At 38.8% G+C, this 16,934-nt stretch overlaps 1 protein-coding gene across 2 annotated transcripts in view; it reads left to right on the forward strand.

The window, feature by feature from the left end:
* Positions 1–16,934, forward strand: part of TULP4 (TUB like protein 4) — a 128,012-nt gene that overhangs the window by 14,610 nt on the left and 96,468 nt on the right. For both annotated transcript variants that reach the window (XM_065732804.1, XM_065732812.1), the window contains exon 2: positions 10,778–13,072. In XM_065732804.1, the coding sequence (XP_065588876.1) occupies positions 12,821–13,072 (252 nt within the window). In that variant the 5' untranslated portion in view covers positions 10,778–12,820. The remainder of the gene's footprint in view (positions 1–10,777; positions 13,073–16,934) is intronic.

The raw sequence follows: 16,934 nt of genomic DNA on the forward strand, positions 1-16,934 counted from the left end.
TCCCCATAGGTATGAATCATTAGTAGCTGTCACTACCAAATTTAAATAAAGTACTTGTGAAAAAGTTATGGAATTTGGTGTGTATTTAGAAGAGAACACTTAAAAATAAAAGAAGTGTAAAAAATGGGGTCTATTGAACATAATTAAAGTGCAGCAATAGAACAAACTAAGAATTAAAAAAAAAAAGGAAAGCCTGAGATACCATCTTTTTTTGTTGTGAAGTGCTGTGAAAAATTGTAATTAAAGGTAATGGCAAGGACTTATCTGCTCTCAGAGCAAAATGTCCTGGTTCCCTGACATCGAGGCAGAGCAATGTTTTACTTAAGAAGGCTTTTCTTCTGTTGTTGAAGAATGATGAAGCGCTCCGAGTATTAATGATGCTGTGGGAAGAGCAGGGCTTGCTGCTTAAATCATTGAAGGTTGCTATGAGAAACAGAGTCGTGTTCCCATAGGGCATACCAATGTAGTTACAGAAGCTTCCTTTGAAAATTGATAAAGCTTCAGTTATTTCTAGCTGTGCTTTAGAGCAAATCAAACAATAATAATTGTTGAACAGAGCTGACCTGTGTGGATTCCGATTTTATTTGCGGTGGCATGTGGTCTCACAGAAGATAGAGCTGTAGTTTGCTTTTTAGTTTGTTAAAGCTCTGGCCAATTTGGGCACAGTTTTGAGGAGCAGTAATAAAGGACGTTTGCTATCAGCCCAGTGTTAGGCTTTTGACCATTTTGAGGAGAGCAACAGATCCTAGAGATACATTGCATAGGGGAGTGTCACAAAGCTGGAAGTGCTGTCCTAAGCTCTGCTTTAAAGTTTTGATAAATGTAATCATAGAATGGCCTTGGTTGAAAAAGTCTTCAGAGATAATCTAAGTTTCAACCCCCCTACTATGGGCAGGGTCACCAACCCTAGCAGGCTGCCCGGAGCCACATCCAGCCTTGCCTTGAATGCCTCCAGGGGTGGTACATCCACAACCTCTCTGGGCAACATGTTCCAATGCATCACCACCCTCTGAGTGAAAAGCTTCCTCCTAACATCTAAGCTAAATCTCCTGTCTTAGTTTAAAACCATTCCCCCTTGTCCTATCACTATCAACCTGTGTAAACCGTTGGTGCCCTTCCTGTTTATACACTCCCTTCAAGTATTGTAAGGCCATAATGAGATCTCCCTGGAGCCTTCTCTTCTCCAAGCTGAACAAGCTCAGTTACCTCAACCTTTCCTCATAGGAGAGGTGCTCCAGCCCTCTGATCATTTTAGTGGCCCTCCTCTGGACCCGTTCCAAGAGCTAAACATGGGAGCACCAAGTGGCAATAATCCTGTGACATCTACGTGGCTCTATGTAAGAAGCAAACACTGCTTTAGTGTCAAACATCCCAGTGTGTGTGCTCCCTGTCCCCATGGGAGCCTGGCTGCCTGGCAGGAGATGCTGCTTGTAATTGGATCCCTGCATTGCTCTAGGATGTTGGTCTGTGATCTTGTGGTGTCTTGCTTTATTTTGCTGTTCGTATTGCAGGGTTGATAGGTTAACAATCCAGTGTAGCACTTGAGGTTTTAGAATCACAGAGTAGCTAGTTTTATGCCATATTTAATTTAGGTTTTTCATTCTTTTAATTGTTAGGAAGGGACTTTTTGTATTCCTACATGGTAATTTCTGTTCATCAGCTTTGTTTCCTGCTGTAATTTGGTAGAACAGTAAATGAAAGATAATGTTACTTTAGTTGCTGGGTTAAAATTTTCTTAAAATGTACTTCTTGAGTTACCTAATTTCAGAAACTTTGTATCAACTTTATGAAATGCTGAATATTTCTGTTGAAATCATTTTTGTTTTGTGCATCAGTGTACTGCAGTTCAAATCTAATGGCTGTTTGATACAGATGCTGAAGTGTTGATATCAGTGCAGGCTAGTTAATATTGTTAACAAGGAAGCATGTAGTTTTCTCCAGCTAACCTCCTTTTATTCTATGGAGTGCATACAGTAGTCGATGGAGAGATTATTAGGGTTTTATAACAGCATTAGACTGGAATGGTATACCATCTTATATTCCCTGAATCTCAGAAGAAACTGGGATACACAAATCCTCTTAGGCTATAGAATTGAACTCCTGAAGATATTTTCATGTAATTTGTTTTAATAGACTTTGTGAGCTCAAGGGGACCACTGACACTGTGAGATTAAGATGTTACCTTGCCAAGCAGAGAAAGCAGCAGCATTTTCTTTGAGCAGCTTGCAAGTAGACTTATTAATGTGTAGAAGAGAAACCTGCAGTATAAATGAGCAGTCAGTAGTAGTAGATTGTGTTAGTAGTTCTTTTCCTTGGGTTGTTCTGCTTTTCACCATTTCACTACAGACATACAGAAAAATCCAGTGTAGCGAGTTCTGTGTTTGTATACGGATGTGCAGCTACTTTGTGAAGTACTTATTAAATAGGAAAGTGATTGTACTAAAATTAGTTTGCCAAAGTTTATAGTAATTCTAGGTGTGGAAGGCAAAGAAAAAGCCACTCATTTTAAGATAGCTTTAAAATTTCAGATCAACGTTATATTATTTATGAAATTACCTCATATTACTTTTATCTTATTGTTGCTTTTGACTAGAATTTACAACCTAGGGAGTTTGCTGTCATGATCAAAAAGAGATCAGAGGAAAAAAAAAATGAAAAAAACCAACCTTTGTGCATGAGAGTGACCTGTACTTGTCAGAAAAAAAACCAAACTAAGTTGCACTTCATCTACTAAATGCCATCGTATTACTTCCCAAATTCCAGTTTTCAGAATGAAGTAGAAAAACTGTATGAAGCTGAGTTCTTCAGTTGAGTCAGTCTTTTTCCTGGCAGTTTTGGAAGGTTCACCACATTCATCTGAAGATCCTTGTGCTCCTTGGTAAAGGCAGCAGATTAAACTTGTAAATGGGAAAGAAAGAAATATCTAAATGAAGTATGCCTGTGTATTTTCTCCTGTGTAATGTGGATCACTTTATTTTTGTGTGTATGTGCATGCAATAGCTTTTTGGGTGTATTTATCTTCTGTATCTGGAAGCTATAGGTTCAGCTGCTGTGATGGGTCTTCCCTTTGGAATTTTGTGATTTGTGGATTCTGAAACTGAGCTTTAACATAAAATCTTATGAGCATAGATTAGATAAAGATACTGAAAGGTATTGAGAGTTTTGGATTGAAAAAGAGAAATAATTGGATTTAAGAAGTTGGCAGTTACTGCACTTACATAACTTCTGTGGGAAAACAAATGAAAATTAATAACAGCACTGGCTATAAAGCACTGAGAGATATTGGTTCTACTTAAAAAATGTCAATCTGTAACATTTGTTTTTCTTTTTTGATAAAACCTGACTGTTCAAAGGAAGGACATTTTCCATAACTTTGAGACTGAACAGAAACAAGTGTGGTCTGGTAGCTGCAGCTGTACAAATTACATGTAAAGGAATGTCTGGGGATGTTAAGAAATAGATTTATCAGTACAACTTTAAATGAGTAAGTTTGATATTTAAAATGGTACCTGTCAAAGGCTTGCTCTTTGCAGATTGGCAAAGCTGAATGGGAAAAATCAGCATCTCAATTAAATTGAGTGAAAGGTAACAATGAATTTTATAAATGAAGTTTGAAGTCTCTTTTTTACATTTTCAGCGTTTAAGTGAAATATTCAGTATCCCTTTTCAAAATGACTCATGTTACACTCTGAATCTTCATTCATCTGTGATCATCTAACACATTTTTGTACCATTTTGAATGATAGTGTTGTTTGCACTGCAGTGTACTGTGATGTCTTATCCCTGCTTGAAATTTTTGTTTTATGAGTCTGAATCTTTTATGTGTGTAACAAGAAGGTTTATCCAGGGTGAAGAGCAAATCATGATTGCAAAGACATTTTAAAAATAAAAATATTTGAACATAAGGCTGCTGTGCCAGTTCACAAAGGTGTGGATTATAGAGTCATAGACTGGCTCAGGCTGAAAGGAACCTTGAAGCCCACCAAGCCCCACTCCCCTGCAATGGGCAGAGCTGCTGCTTACCAGGTCAGGTTGCCCAGGAGCATCTAACCTAATTTGAATGCCTCCAGGGATGGGGTACCTACAGCATCTCTGGGGCAGCCAGTGCATCATCATCTTCTGAATGAAAATTTTCCTTCTAATACCTAATCTGAATGTCCTCTCTTCTTACAGTTTAAAACTGTTCTCCTTCTGACTCTCTGGCAGATACCCAGCATGGTGTTACTGTGCTTGCTTCTTGCTGGCCTCCTTGCCTCTGTAGAGGACCAGTCAACACTTGGCATATTAATATAGACAAATCCTCTCAAAACCATCATTCACCTCCCTGGACACATGTTCACAGCTGATCTGATGCCCTCCAAGTCTTGCCAGTGTAATGACTCACTTCCATACACAAATCTTTGTATTGTTGAGAGCATTCATTTAAAGCACTCAACTTCTACAAAGGCCTCTACAGCACCTTGCTTCTCAAGGTTGTAATAAGGCAATTACTCTTTCAGTCTGCCTTTGTGACACAATATTCTTTTAACATAAGTGACTTTGTCAGAACCTTGAGGAGAAAAATGCTGCCCTTGAAACAAAAGGGATCAGGTATGGGAAAGGGATGAAGCTGTTCCTTTGCTTTGTGTGTCTTATATGTGGGAGTATGGAGTATCCCCTCCTTTGCACTTAGACCTCCAAGCGGTGCTTTTGTGAGACAGATGTAAGTCCTGTGACACAGGCTGAAATCTTTGGCTGTGGCACATTTGGGGGTCAGGCAGGACTAGAGCTAAGTTCCTGTTCCCCAAACACGAAGACTGAAACCTGATGCAGTGTCCTGCCCTGTTGCTGTGTGCTGTGCTCATGCTGCTTTGCAGTGGATGCCCACTGTTTATCAAATTTCTGACTGAAATATCCTTGCTGTCTGACAGAAATAATCCTTTATGTGGGGCTCTTCTGAATTCTGTCGGTGGCTCCTGTTTTCCTCCCTCATCTCCTGCTTTTTTTTTTTAATTATTTTCAGTGTTGCCACCTATGTCACACAGGGGTATACTGGGATTTTGGGGGAGTATAGCATAACTTCAATGTATGTTCATAAGAAAGTATTAAGAGAGCCTGTGGGCAGATTTTGGAGATAATTAGGAACTGCACAGAACTGCTGCAGGCTCGAGGGATGTTTGCAGGCTGCAGAGTGTTCCTCGGGGAAAGGAATTGCACTGTAATTACAGGCAAGGTCAGTGCATTCCGTTCAGCAGAAAAGAGATGGTAAGAGCTGGAGCTCTGCTGAACATTTTTCAATGTCATTAACAAGACTCAGTTGATTCCACATTTTAATTGAGTGTCCCCTGAAATATGGATTGTACAAATGTTCTCTGTGCTGTGAGGATTTTGACCCCTTTTTGAGAGAGAAGATTCTTACCTGTAAATGAAGGGACTTTCTTGTTACTCCTACATTTCTTTTCAGCTCTAAGGATTTTGAGTGTATGGTTCAGTCTTGTAATTTTCCACTTTTAAAACAAAGGTGGTACACCTTTTCTTCTCTGAAACAGCTCTTTTAACATCCCTCTGGGGTGTTTCAGCCTATTCCATGTTATCTGAAAGCATGGCACGTGTCCCACCCTTTGCTCCAGGACATTGTGGTGGCCATCTCAAATTCACCCCTAGAGACAAGCTTTTCTTTCTTCCCTTCTGAGGGCAGCGCTTTGAGTTCAGAAACGCTGTGCCCAAATTTTACCCTAGAAAGCATCCAGATGGCAATTCTGTTTGCAAGCTTTCTTCCACTCGTTTCTCATTTGTGCTTTACAGATCCACCACCTTCACAATTTAACTGGCATTGCTGAATGCGGGACTGTGCTGGGCCTGCACCACGTCTGATTCAGCTTCAAGCGAAAAAGGAAAAGCTTTTGAGTACGGCTTCAGCTGAGAGCCACGTGGGCTGCTGTGGCTCTCACCCTGAGCCCTGTCCAGCATGGGAGTGCCCTGCTGTTTTTGCATGTGGTCAGTTGGTATAAAGCAGCTGGTCAAGTGGAAATTAGCTGCTGGTTTTCGAGGATGTATTTTTGTTTATATCAGCTTGCTGATCTGTCTGGTGGGAAGGGTGCTAGGCTTCTTCCAACTTCTTTTCTTTGTGAACAATATAATTTCTTGTTTACCTCACTACTTTCATAGGCAGTACTTTAACAACTTACCATCTTTCATGTCTTCCGTCCCCTTCCTTTTCCAAAACGTGAAAATTTGGCAACACCCAATTAATAGCTTCTGACAGTTTACTTAAGGACCACTGGTGTTTTTCTTCAAAACAGTTTTCCTGAAGGCATTTTGATGGTGTTTCTTTATTGGAATATTGCATTGAAATAAGTTGTGTCAATATCCAAATGGATATCTGCTGAGCAGCTGCTAATGTAAGGTTCGTTTCATTCCATATGCCAACAGATGTATTTTCTGTCTCATTTTCTTACGAATGTATAGCTGTATATGACTGACATTACAGCATCTCTGTTAATGCACTGGCAGTTATGATTGCAGTGCCTGGCACTACATCTTTGTTGCTTGCCTGTTTCTGTGCAGCTCTGCTGCGATTACTGATGTCTTTATGTCTTAAATTAGCGTGACTGAATGTCCTGCCCAGGCCATGCAGCTGCCTTGGAGCATGGGAGGGACTTTGAGAATTACACAAGGATAAAATTTGTGGAGAGATAGCCATTTAAGAACAAAGAGAACACAAATTAAGCTTGTTCTAACTTTTTTGTCTTTCTTGGCATGAAGAACAGCTTTACAGCCTTACTGGTATTCATTTAGAATTATGTTCTCCAAACTGCATATTTTTCTGTAATATTAAAGACAGATGAGAACCTGATGATTAGCAGCACAATGGAAGGTGAATGAAGCAAAGATAATTAGAGGGGATGAGCAAAAGAGAAGAAAAAACAGTAGTTGCTCAGGTCAAAATTATATTTTTTCCATATGGAATTGGCTCTTTTTTCCCCAGCATACTAGTTATCTTACTTCAATCCTTTAGGAATAGAGTAGTTAATTTTGATAAAGGATTTTTGTTCCACTTGAATAAGATTACTTTATTTGTGTTGTGTTGCAAGCTGGCCTACATAAACAAAAAGGTGTTCTGCCTGACTAGCTTCTAGCTCTGCACTGTATAGTTTGTAATAGAATATCTGTATTATGAGAAGTGCCATTTGTGTAGCATTTTGTTTAGCAGAAACCTTGAAGGTTAATCCCATATATTTGATAGCTGGCAGGATCATCTGCTATCAGCTTGTACAGAACCAGTTGTGGTTTGATCCTTCAGAACAGGTCTTCCTCCCTTGCCCCAGGTATCTTGTGGCCTTCAATGATACAGGTGTACATTTTTCCCTTCGTATGTGGTAGGGGGAGGGAAAACTGCTGTTTCTTTTGACCTCATGCAAGTTTTATAGGAAGAAAATTGCTTAGGCTAAAGAAGCCTGAAGTATGGTAGCTTGACTTTTCAAAGGCACTGTTGCTTAGTTCTTTCCGTAAGATTTTTGTGAGGTCAGGATCTTAAAAACACAGACTATTGTGAGTCTTTTTATTTTTGAAGATAATTAATAATTTAGAATATTGTGTACTTCTCTGCATTTTCCTTTTTCCTTCTCTGCTTTCCTTTCTCTCCCAGTCTCCTTGTATTCTCACCTTCAGATATTCTACTCTGAAGCTGTGAAGAGTGGGGTTTTAAATAAACATAAAATGCTGAAGAGCTTGCTGCAGTATTGGTACACTTGGCTGTGCGTGACTTCTGTCAACAAAAGAGAGACACCTCAATGAAAGATGCATGAGAACAAGCAAATATTTTTCTGGTTGTCTAACTGGCTTAACACTTACACTTTTATGTAAGTTAATGGAAACACTTAGGAGTTAAATTGACTTAAATATTGACACAAATAGGAGAGCCACTGCTAATAACCCCTTTTTTTTTTTTCCACCTTAAATTAATACTTGAGTTCATTTCTGTAATGTGAGAACATAACTTGTTGCTGGTTTTGCATTCAACAAGAGCTATACCAGCACAGCAAAACAAAATAAAATAATTGTAGATCCTTTCTCCTGTGTTGCAGGTCTCATATTTTTTGTATCATTAGGTATCTCTGCTTAATTGTACATCACTGGACTTTGAACTGTATTTGAGCATGGGTTCAAGCAGCATCTTCCAGAACAAAGAAATTTTAATGTGCTTTTTAAATGAGAATAAAACTACATTACTGCAATTTGTTGCTATTTGGTGTCCAACTAGTGCTAGTAATAACTTGCCAGTAAAAACAGCCACTGCGTTCCACAGAATTTCCATTATGATCATTTTCCCCACTCTGAAAGAATAGGTGTATAAAGCTTGATTATAAAAACCTTCAGTTAGAACTTCAGTTTGAAAGTGTGATCTGAAAGGCTAAATTCTCTTTATGTGCAGAGCCCAACCTGGATTTGGACTACTGGTTAAGATTACTCCAGTAGCAGCTAGCTCTTATATAAGGCCTTTTATCCTCAGCTCTTACACATGCCTTGCAACAGAGGTATTAGCCATTCATTTGTGTTGAATGGAGGGGAAAAAGAAGGCAAAAAGCTTGCTTTAGACTTGCAGAGAAGAGCAGGATTATGGGACTGCTGTTAGGGCAAAAGTAAAACGGTGTGTGTCTAAATCAGATGCTGATTTTCTTGGAGAAGACTAGCATCTGAATCTTCCAATTAGGTTATTTCTTAGGAAATATTCAGCAGATGGAGATGGAGGAGAGTAGAATGGAAAAAACTAAATCTTAATATGTAAGTAATCTTAATTCAGCCTATCTTTTTGAATAACTGACACTACAGTCTTAAAGGTATTTTTTAATCTTGTCTACTGAATTCAAGTACAACGTAAAGAAGGTGTTGACCTTCACTGATTTAAATGTAGTCTTGTAGTCAGGATGTTATTGAGAGAGATGTATTTGAATAATGACTTACTGTTCCTTTTGTAGTTAGCTATTTTTGTCTCTGCCTGTCCAGCTTTCCTAATGTAGTTGGAATATTTTTAAGAAGGGAAGCCTTTGGTTCCTCTAATCATAGAATCATAGGGGTTGGAAGGGACCTCAAGAGATCATTGAGTCTAACCCTCCCTGCCAAAGCAGGTTCCCTACACCAGGTCACACAGGTAGGCATCCAATCCTCAAACTGATGATGAATTAGACTCAGATGAGAATGAGTTACTGTCCAAGATGCAGAAAGGTCCTTTTCTCAAAATTGTCGATTTTCTAAGTAGTGAATGATGACAGGAATTGCATAAAGAAGTTGTACAAAGTCATGGTATATGATGAAAAAAGTGGTAGCAACCATTATTTTTCAAAGAATCATAGGGGTTGGAAGGGACCTCAAGAGATCATCGAGTCCAACCCCCAATTTTTATATCTTGTTTAGTTGCGATGCTGCAAAGTTCCAGTAGTTGCTCACCAAACCTCAGTGATGATTTTCCTGACTGCTTTGTTAAACTACCTTATGGCCTTCCTTGTTATCTATGTCTATAGATAACATATTTTAAACTGTAACAGATATGTCTGTGCTAGACTGAAAGAAGTGGTTAGTTACTCAGAAAGTGAGGTTAGTACAGTGTTAACACGTGGTGTACGCAAGCCCATTTTTACAGCGCTAATAAATGTGACCAATGCAATTCTTAGTTTAAATGAGATCTCTTTATCAAGAAACTGTACAGAAGTGGTAACTGCATAGGAATGTACTTCAGGTATATTTGAAGTATTATGGGCACCCTTTTGTTTCATCTCTTTTACTCCATTTACAATCTTTACATATGAACAGTTTGGTTAATTTTTACCCCCTTTTTCAGGTCAAGTCCCATGTAAGATTTTAGCAATCTTTAAAATCCATCTGTATTTATTCAAATGTCTGGTCTTTAATTTTGCAGTACTTTAGATTTCCTGAAAACAAACATACCAGGACTGAGTTGATAACTTAATTCTTTTGAGACTGTTAAGTTTAGCATGCTACCTCACGGTGTGCTGTATCTCTTATATGAGGAAGGGCTGAAAGGTCTGGGACTGTTCTGTCTGGAGAAGTCTCATGAGGATCTCATCTGTGCCTATAAATACCTGAAGGGAAGGTACAAAGAGGTCAGATCCAGGCTCTCTTTGGTGGTTCCCAGTGCCAGGACAAGAGGCAGTGGGCACCTGCTAGAACACTGGAGGTTCCTCCTGAACATTAGGAGTCAGTTCTGTACTGTGAAGGTGATGAAGCATGACACAGGTTGCTCAGAGATGTTAGAGACTCTTCCTTCTTGGAGGTCTTCAAAAGCCACCTGGACACCCTGCTTTGGATGTCCCTGCTTAAGCAGGGGTTGGGCTGGATGGATCGAAAGTGTCCCTGCCAACCTCAATCAGTCGGTAGTTCTCTATTAGTCTCTTGGGATCTAACTCTGTGTCTGCTCTGTCTCCCTTTTCAAACTCCACTCCACAAAATGGTGTAGTCTTTTTTAGGAATTTGTCCCAGCAATTCCAGTCCAAAAAAAAGCTTTTTTTTTTTCTTATTGTTCTTATTTACCTATTGGAAATGTTTTGGGTTTTTTTTCGTTATACATATCGATTGTAAAGAAGAAAATCCTGTACTTTGTGTCTGAATGACGTGTCTATATACAATATGGCTACTTAATATAAGTTCTGTATAAATGCTTAAACATAGTGTTTTGATTATTATCACAGTAGCTCCTATGTTTCTAAATTGTTTTGTGTCTTACTTTCCTATTTTTTCACTTTTTTTTCTCTATATGTGTTGTGTGCATTTTGTCTTGCAGAGTTGGAAGAGCACGGAGACTTCAGGCTTTGAGTGACAGGCGCCTTACAGGATTACCACAGCTAAGCTGAGAAGGCAGTTGCAGCTCTGAGTACCAGACTCACCGAGCTGCGTACGTACTGCACGTACATGAAAGCGCACATGTTTTTGTCATCACATAGACTGACTTTCACATATTCCTGAGAGCTTTGCAATTGATGAAAATTAATTTAAGTGCCAGATGGAGCACCTTTACAGCACAGGAATCGGTAACCCATGGAACAACACCTGCCAGTAATATTCAGCTTTCTACATGGTCTTCACGAGTGAAAAAAGTTTGCAAGAAGAGAAAGAAAAAACACCTTCCACACAGCAAAAGCCTGAGAAATACCTCCACAATCTGAAGCAGTAATTGTGAAGGAAACGTAAGAATACTGAGGGCAGAGGAAAGTGATTTTGTTACCGCAGGGGCATGATGTGTATCATCTTTGGCACAGTATGCTTTTGGCTCAGTAGTTTCTGAATGGACTAATAAATCGTGACTATATGTTGAGCAACGATGACTGAAAGTAAGTAAGTAGAGGAACTATGGGACAAGTCTGGGCATTGAACTGAAGAATCCTCGTCATCCTTCTTGAGTTAACCAGGTCATCGTCTTGCATACTCTTTCTCCCTCTCCTTTTTCCTCTTTTCACTTAGTGTGGTATAAATACTAATTAATTGAGCTCATAAATGTTACTCAAATAAAACGATTGGAATACTTCATATGTTTCCTTCTTGTACAGCTGCAAATGTTGTGTCTGGAACTATGAATCTGTGCTGTAGACAAGCATCAAGAAGGAAAGATCCGATAAAACAAGCAAGGAAAATACCTAGAGAAATAGTGAAACCAGGAAGTCAGATTTTTAATACTGCTTCTCTTTCTTTTTTAGATGAATACGTTTCTTCCTTCCTTGAATTTTAGAAGATTCTGAAAGATTGCTTACTTGGTGTGCTTTAATTCTGGCATTTGTTTTTTATGGTAGGATGAAAAGTCTGTGATTCCTTGTAGCAGAAAAAAGGGAAAAGTAAAGAAAAAACATCTTGACATTTAAGCTTGTTCTGGAAGAGAGAGAACTTCATGGTTCACCTGAGGCAAACTTATCTGCTTTAAAAGCTAAAAGCTTTGGAGCATTTTTGATTCTGCTATAAATGAAGAGGGGGTTTCTTTGTCATTCGTGTGTGGCAGCAAAAAGTGGGAAAGCAGGCAAGATAGCGTGATAAACGGTTCAGGCTCTGTTGGGTCTCTGGTGGAAAAAAAGTGCTGCAATGAAAATTGGATTGGCTTTGGATTGCAAAAACGTTTGAATCCAACGAGCAGTTCAGTACCAAGAGGGATTTCCATCTGGCCTGGCACACCAGTGCCTGCACAAGTTTGGGTCTGTTGTTTCGCACGGTTTGTGTGCCTTTTTTTCCCTTTATGCAATCTCTTTCAGCTTTAGCAGCAGAAATACATCAGATGGAAAAGATATGCCAGAGGGCAGCTTGGAAAAGATGAATGTCATATATATACATATGTATGTACGCGTGTTTAAATTTCTGCAACTGAACTTTTGAAGAAAATCTGACTGGAGGAAATCTCAAAAGCCTTAAGTTACTTGAAACCTACACATTTGCAACTCGTTGTCTCTGGAATTGCATTACGCTAAACTGGAATCTCAGGCTGTATAAAGATTATATCAAGTTGAGCAAAAAGATGACTTAACCGTTTCTTGAGCGCCTCTTATGAAGTAGCTGTCTCTCCAAAGGATAAGTCCACCCTCACTCTACAGACTCAAAAACAAAAAAATGAACCTGAATTTTTTTTTAAGTGTTACTTTTTCTTAGCCAACTGCCATCATCTTTTATAGAGGAATTTTTCACTATGCATTTGGTGGATATTTATAAACACTGACCCCATCCTCCTCCCTTTCAATGATCTATCCCAGGTCAGTCTTATCAATAAAAAACAAAAAAAAAATTGGTTTAAATTTTGTGCGCTAGACACATTACTTTCCTATGTCAAAAAATAAAATATTTAAAAAGCATGTATGCAGCAGTGGAACATGGGCCTGTTCTTTGCAGCGACTCCAACATCCTCTGCCTCTCCTGGAAAGGGAGAGTTCCCAAAAGTGAGAAGGAGAAGCCCGTGTGCAGGCGGCGTTACTATGAGGAAGGCTGGTTGGCAACAGGCAATGGCAGAGGAGTTGTAGGCGTCACTTTTACTTCCAGCCATTGCAGGAGGGACCGGAATACCCCTCAGAGAATCAACTTCAATTTGAGGGGCCACAACAGTGAGGTAAGCAAACCGTGTGTTATGATTCGAAGATTGAGTGATGCTGGCTTTGGAAATGATAACATTAATTCTTCTGTAGTATTTCTGCTTTTAATCTGGTGGGAGAGCATGGAGGAGGCTTGGGACTAATCTAAATGTGTTTGGAGTTTTTTTGGTAAATTGAAAAGCATGAGGCTTGAGGTCAGGATGTTCTTTGAGAACAGATCTGGAATTTGCCCAGTTTCCAGCAAATTCAACAAATGCATGTCCGAATGTTGAAAGCTGTGATAGCTGACTGCTTTTAGATAAGGTTTAAGGTCTGTCCTGGAAGACTAATAAAAAGGCAGAGGGAGGAAAGAGGAGTTTGAGCAAAGTTTTTATGAAACTGCAGACTGGACTGTTTTGCAGCAGGTGACAGTAGCGTATAGGTCTGCACACAAGTGTGTATAGACAGGAGTATTTTGTATGTTATATAGATTGTTACAGGTAAAGGACAAATTAATGTACATATTAGTATGATGTTTTGTCAAAAAATGTAGAGGCGACTTTTCCCAAAGGAGAGAGCGGTATTTGCATCCACCAATCTGCTTTGGGCCATCTAGAATTATCAGTCTGTCTTTTATTTGCGTATTGGGTTTTGTTTTTTGAAACGTGAGATACACTGACCACTTTCTAATTTCTCCATATTCTTTAATTGCTCTGTGAACATTTGTTTTTCTGCTTTTGTTTAATATGTCTTGGAAACACCAGAAGAAGTGCTGTTAATAGGATCATGAAGTCTTGTTGCAGAACATGGAACTATGGGGCTGGGCTTAATATGCGCTAGTTGAGTGAGGAAGATGCTGGCATGCTTACTGCCCTTTGGTTCTGGTTACTTCAGCTGTTCCTATGCAGTCAGATATAACATTCTTTGTCTGGGTCACAGCATCAATGCCCTGTGGATTGCACTGTGCCACTTATGTGCCCTTTACCCCATCAGTGATTGGCACAGGAGTCTCAAATGAAAATGTTCTGTGTGAAAGCTTTTGGTTGTGGGCTTTTAAACTCTGTTGGGCCAAGCCTGTCATTAATAATAATAATATAAAGTAAGGTTGTGTTTCTAGAAATCTTCATGTTTAGGAGTAAATGTGTGAAGGACTAGAATAGAGGCTACCGATTCACATCTCTTTGTGGGGCTACAAGGTCGATATGGTGGTGTCAGATATGTCATACTTGAAGGAGAAGGGAATGGCTTTTAGGGCAACTAGCTTTGTGGTGGGCTGCTGTCAGATTTTTTGAGCATTGATGTGAAGGAAGCTTGTACTTGCAAGATGATGCATTATACAGCACTCTTCACTGGACTTGCTGAATGTTGTCCTGTCTCTTAGAGGATAATCCTACTGGTTTGGGAAGGAATGAAACTGTAATGCAGTGTTTGTTACTAGTGAAAGGTAAATAGTGGAATGGACAAGAGGATTTCTTGTTTTCTTTAGAAAACATCTTCTAAGTTTATTTGTTGGAAGATTCTTTAAGTAAAGAAAATGTTGGAATGGCTCCACTTAAAGCTAGTGTGACAAGAAAAGTTTATTGCTTTTCTGACATTCATTCCTGCTGTAGTATCACTGTGCATTCAGTTATAAAGCATAAAGTGCTTAAATGAATGAGCAGGAGAGGTGAAAATGCAGAAGCCAGAAGCTTTCAGTTTGGGAAATAATAAGCAGTATGCTGCAGGCAGAGCAGTACAGTGTATTTCAGTTTTAGAGTGAAAATCTGGAAAAGGTAAAGCAGCTCTGTGCTTTGGGCAAGAACATGAGCCTATTTTTAAGTGGGTTGTGAAGGTGGATGCTACTCATGTATTTTTGTGGTGTTTTCATGATTGTTGAAAAGATTCCCTGAAACCTTTTGGTACACAGCTCCTTTTTTGTCTGTAGAAGCAATGCCTACAGCATATCAGAACAAGTAAGAATGAAGAATCTCTGGGACTGAATTACTGGCAGGCACATTACAGTGGTGGACTTGCATGATTCATCGCATCAGACAATTTTGTGACCAAAATGCTTGGTAGCCTGAGCCAGGGTTGTGTTTTTACAATTGCTTCAAGGTTGGTTATTAGTGTTGGAAAATAGGAAGTGGCTGTTGTAGTATTTTAATTAACATCCTGATGTTTTTGTAGTTCTTAGGGACAAGCAAGAGATTAAAATAAGTGTATTCTATTTGTTCTGTGAGGGGGAGTGAGAATATTGCGTATTGTGATAGATACTTCTTGGATAATTTTTATAGTCTTGATTCTCATTAACGTAATGCTCAGAATTCTAACAATTAAAAACAGCTACGTATCTTCCAGTGAAAGATTACAAGATGCCTGCAAATCAGATCGGTTGGATGATGTTGATGTAGGCATTCTTGGTTTTCTACTGTATTAAGATACTAATAACTTCTATGGCACTTGATGTTTTTAAAATTATTAGTGTTTTCAAAATTGTTTTGCATGTTTATTTTTCATTGTGCTAAGTAACATGTCATCTTTGATATATTTTATTAAGATTTGGTATGCTAGTTTCTGGACTGAAATGTTTAAAAAGTATCGCAAGAATATGCAAATTCTGATGCAGTGAATTAAACAACATACTGAATACATTAGAGAGTATGCATAGCAGTTTTAACTGTAATCATAAAGTAAACTGCTCATTTGTTTAATTTTTTTGGATTGTCCAAGTACATGAATGTAGCTGCAAAAAATACCCTGTTTGCTTCAGCACAGGATTTATAAGTGGGAAGAGATGTAAATATATCTCAGCTGGGCTGTCCAATTAATTCTTTTCAGTTGCAGCTTCTCAGAAGAACCCAGTCCTTTAAAAAAAAAATAAATATATATATATATTCAAGAACTATTGCTTCTCATAGTGCATTGTTTTATGGAAGTCTCTGGACAGTTCATGTCTTGGTTTTGTTTTAGAGTAGGAGGAGGTTACAAATCTTCCTTCCTATGTTAAAAAGAAATGTTTCTTCTTTTCTGTCCACATTTTTGGGGTTATGTGTAAAAGTTCTGAGCAATTATGGCAACGCAGACTCTCCAGAGTCCATTAAAATTAAAAACAACAATCAAGTAAACCTATTCAGCAGTGTTTGTTGTTTTTTAGTGTTACTGGTAAAAGCTACAGATACATGTTTTAATTGTAACTGGCATTTGAACTTTAAGTGTGATTTCTTTTATGATTAAAAAAAGAAGTCTTGGCATCACAAGCATCGATCATTGTCTTCTGGAAGAGTTGTAACTTGTGAACGCTTAAGAAACCTTGAGGTAGAGAGATGCCATAACAATGCCTTTTGGCTACAGGCTCCTAAGTAGTACAAGACACACGCTAAACTGCAGTGGTACTGCAGATCTCTCCTGCTTTCCCATCTGCACAGAGAAGACAGTACAAGGTTTAGAGGCAGAAATGTTATCTTTTTGTTGAGACAAGCTAGTGTAATTGGAGAAGTAAAACAAGCTTTTGGGCATACATGGTGCTAGAAGGACTTGTATTTCTGAAAGCTTGCCTGATTTTTAAAACCCTGCTAGTTAATATAATAAAAGTTGTGAATTCTATCTACAAACCATGCCCTTCCTCTGTCCTCAAACTGTTGTAACAGCAACAACAACAACAAAGGCACTACAGAGAGAGGCAGAATTGATGCTTCTGTGAGAAGGGACCTATTGGGGATTGGATCCTCTGCTGTTACGGTTTTATGATTTTTGTTGTATTATTGATATTCCACATCATAACATCATGTGGTGTTATGATGTGGATGTTGACTTTCTTTATGTCTATTATTGCCTGGCTATTCTCAGTGCTTATTTTCAGAGAGGACAAAAGGTGCTGAGGTTTCGTGTGGACTCCTTGATTATACCTTGTTGTATGGTTTT

This window comes from Cyrtonyx montezumae, unplaced genomic scaffold (assembly GCF_038088225.1).
Source record: "Cyrtonyx montezumae isolate F1298 unplaced genomic scaffold, pur_monq_1.0 scaffold_0, whole genome shotgun sequence".
NCBI lineage: Eukaryota > Metazoa > Chordata > Aves > Galliformes > Odontophoridae > Cyrtonyx > Cyrtonyx montezumae.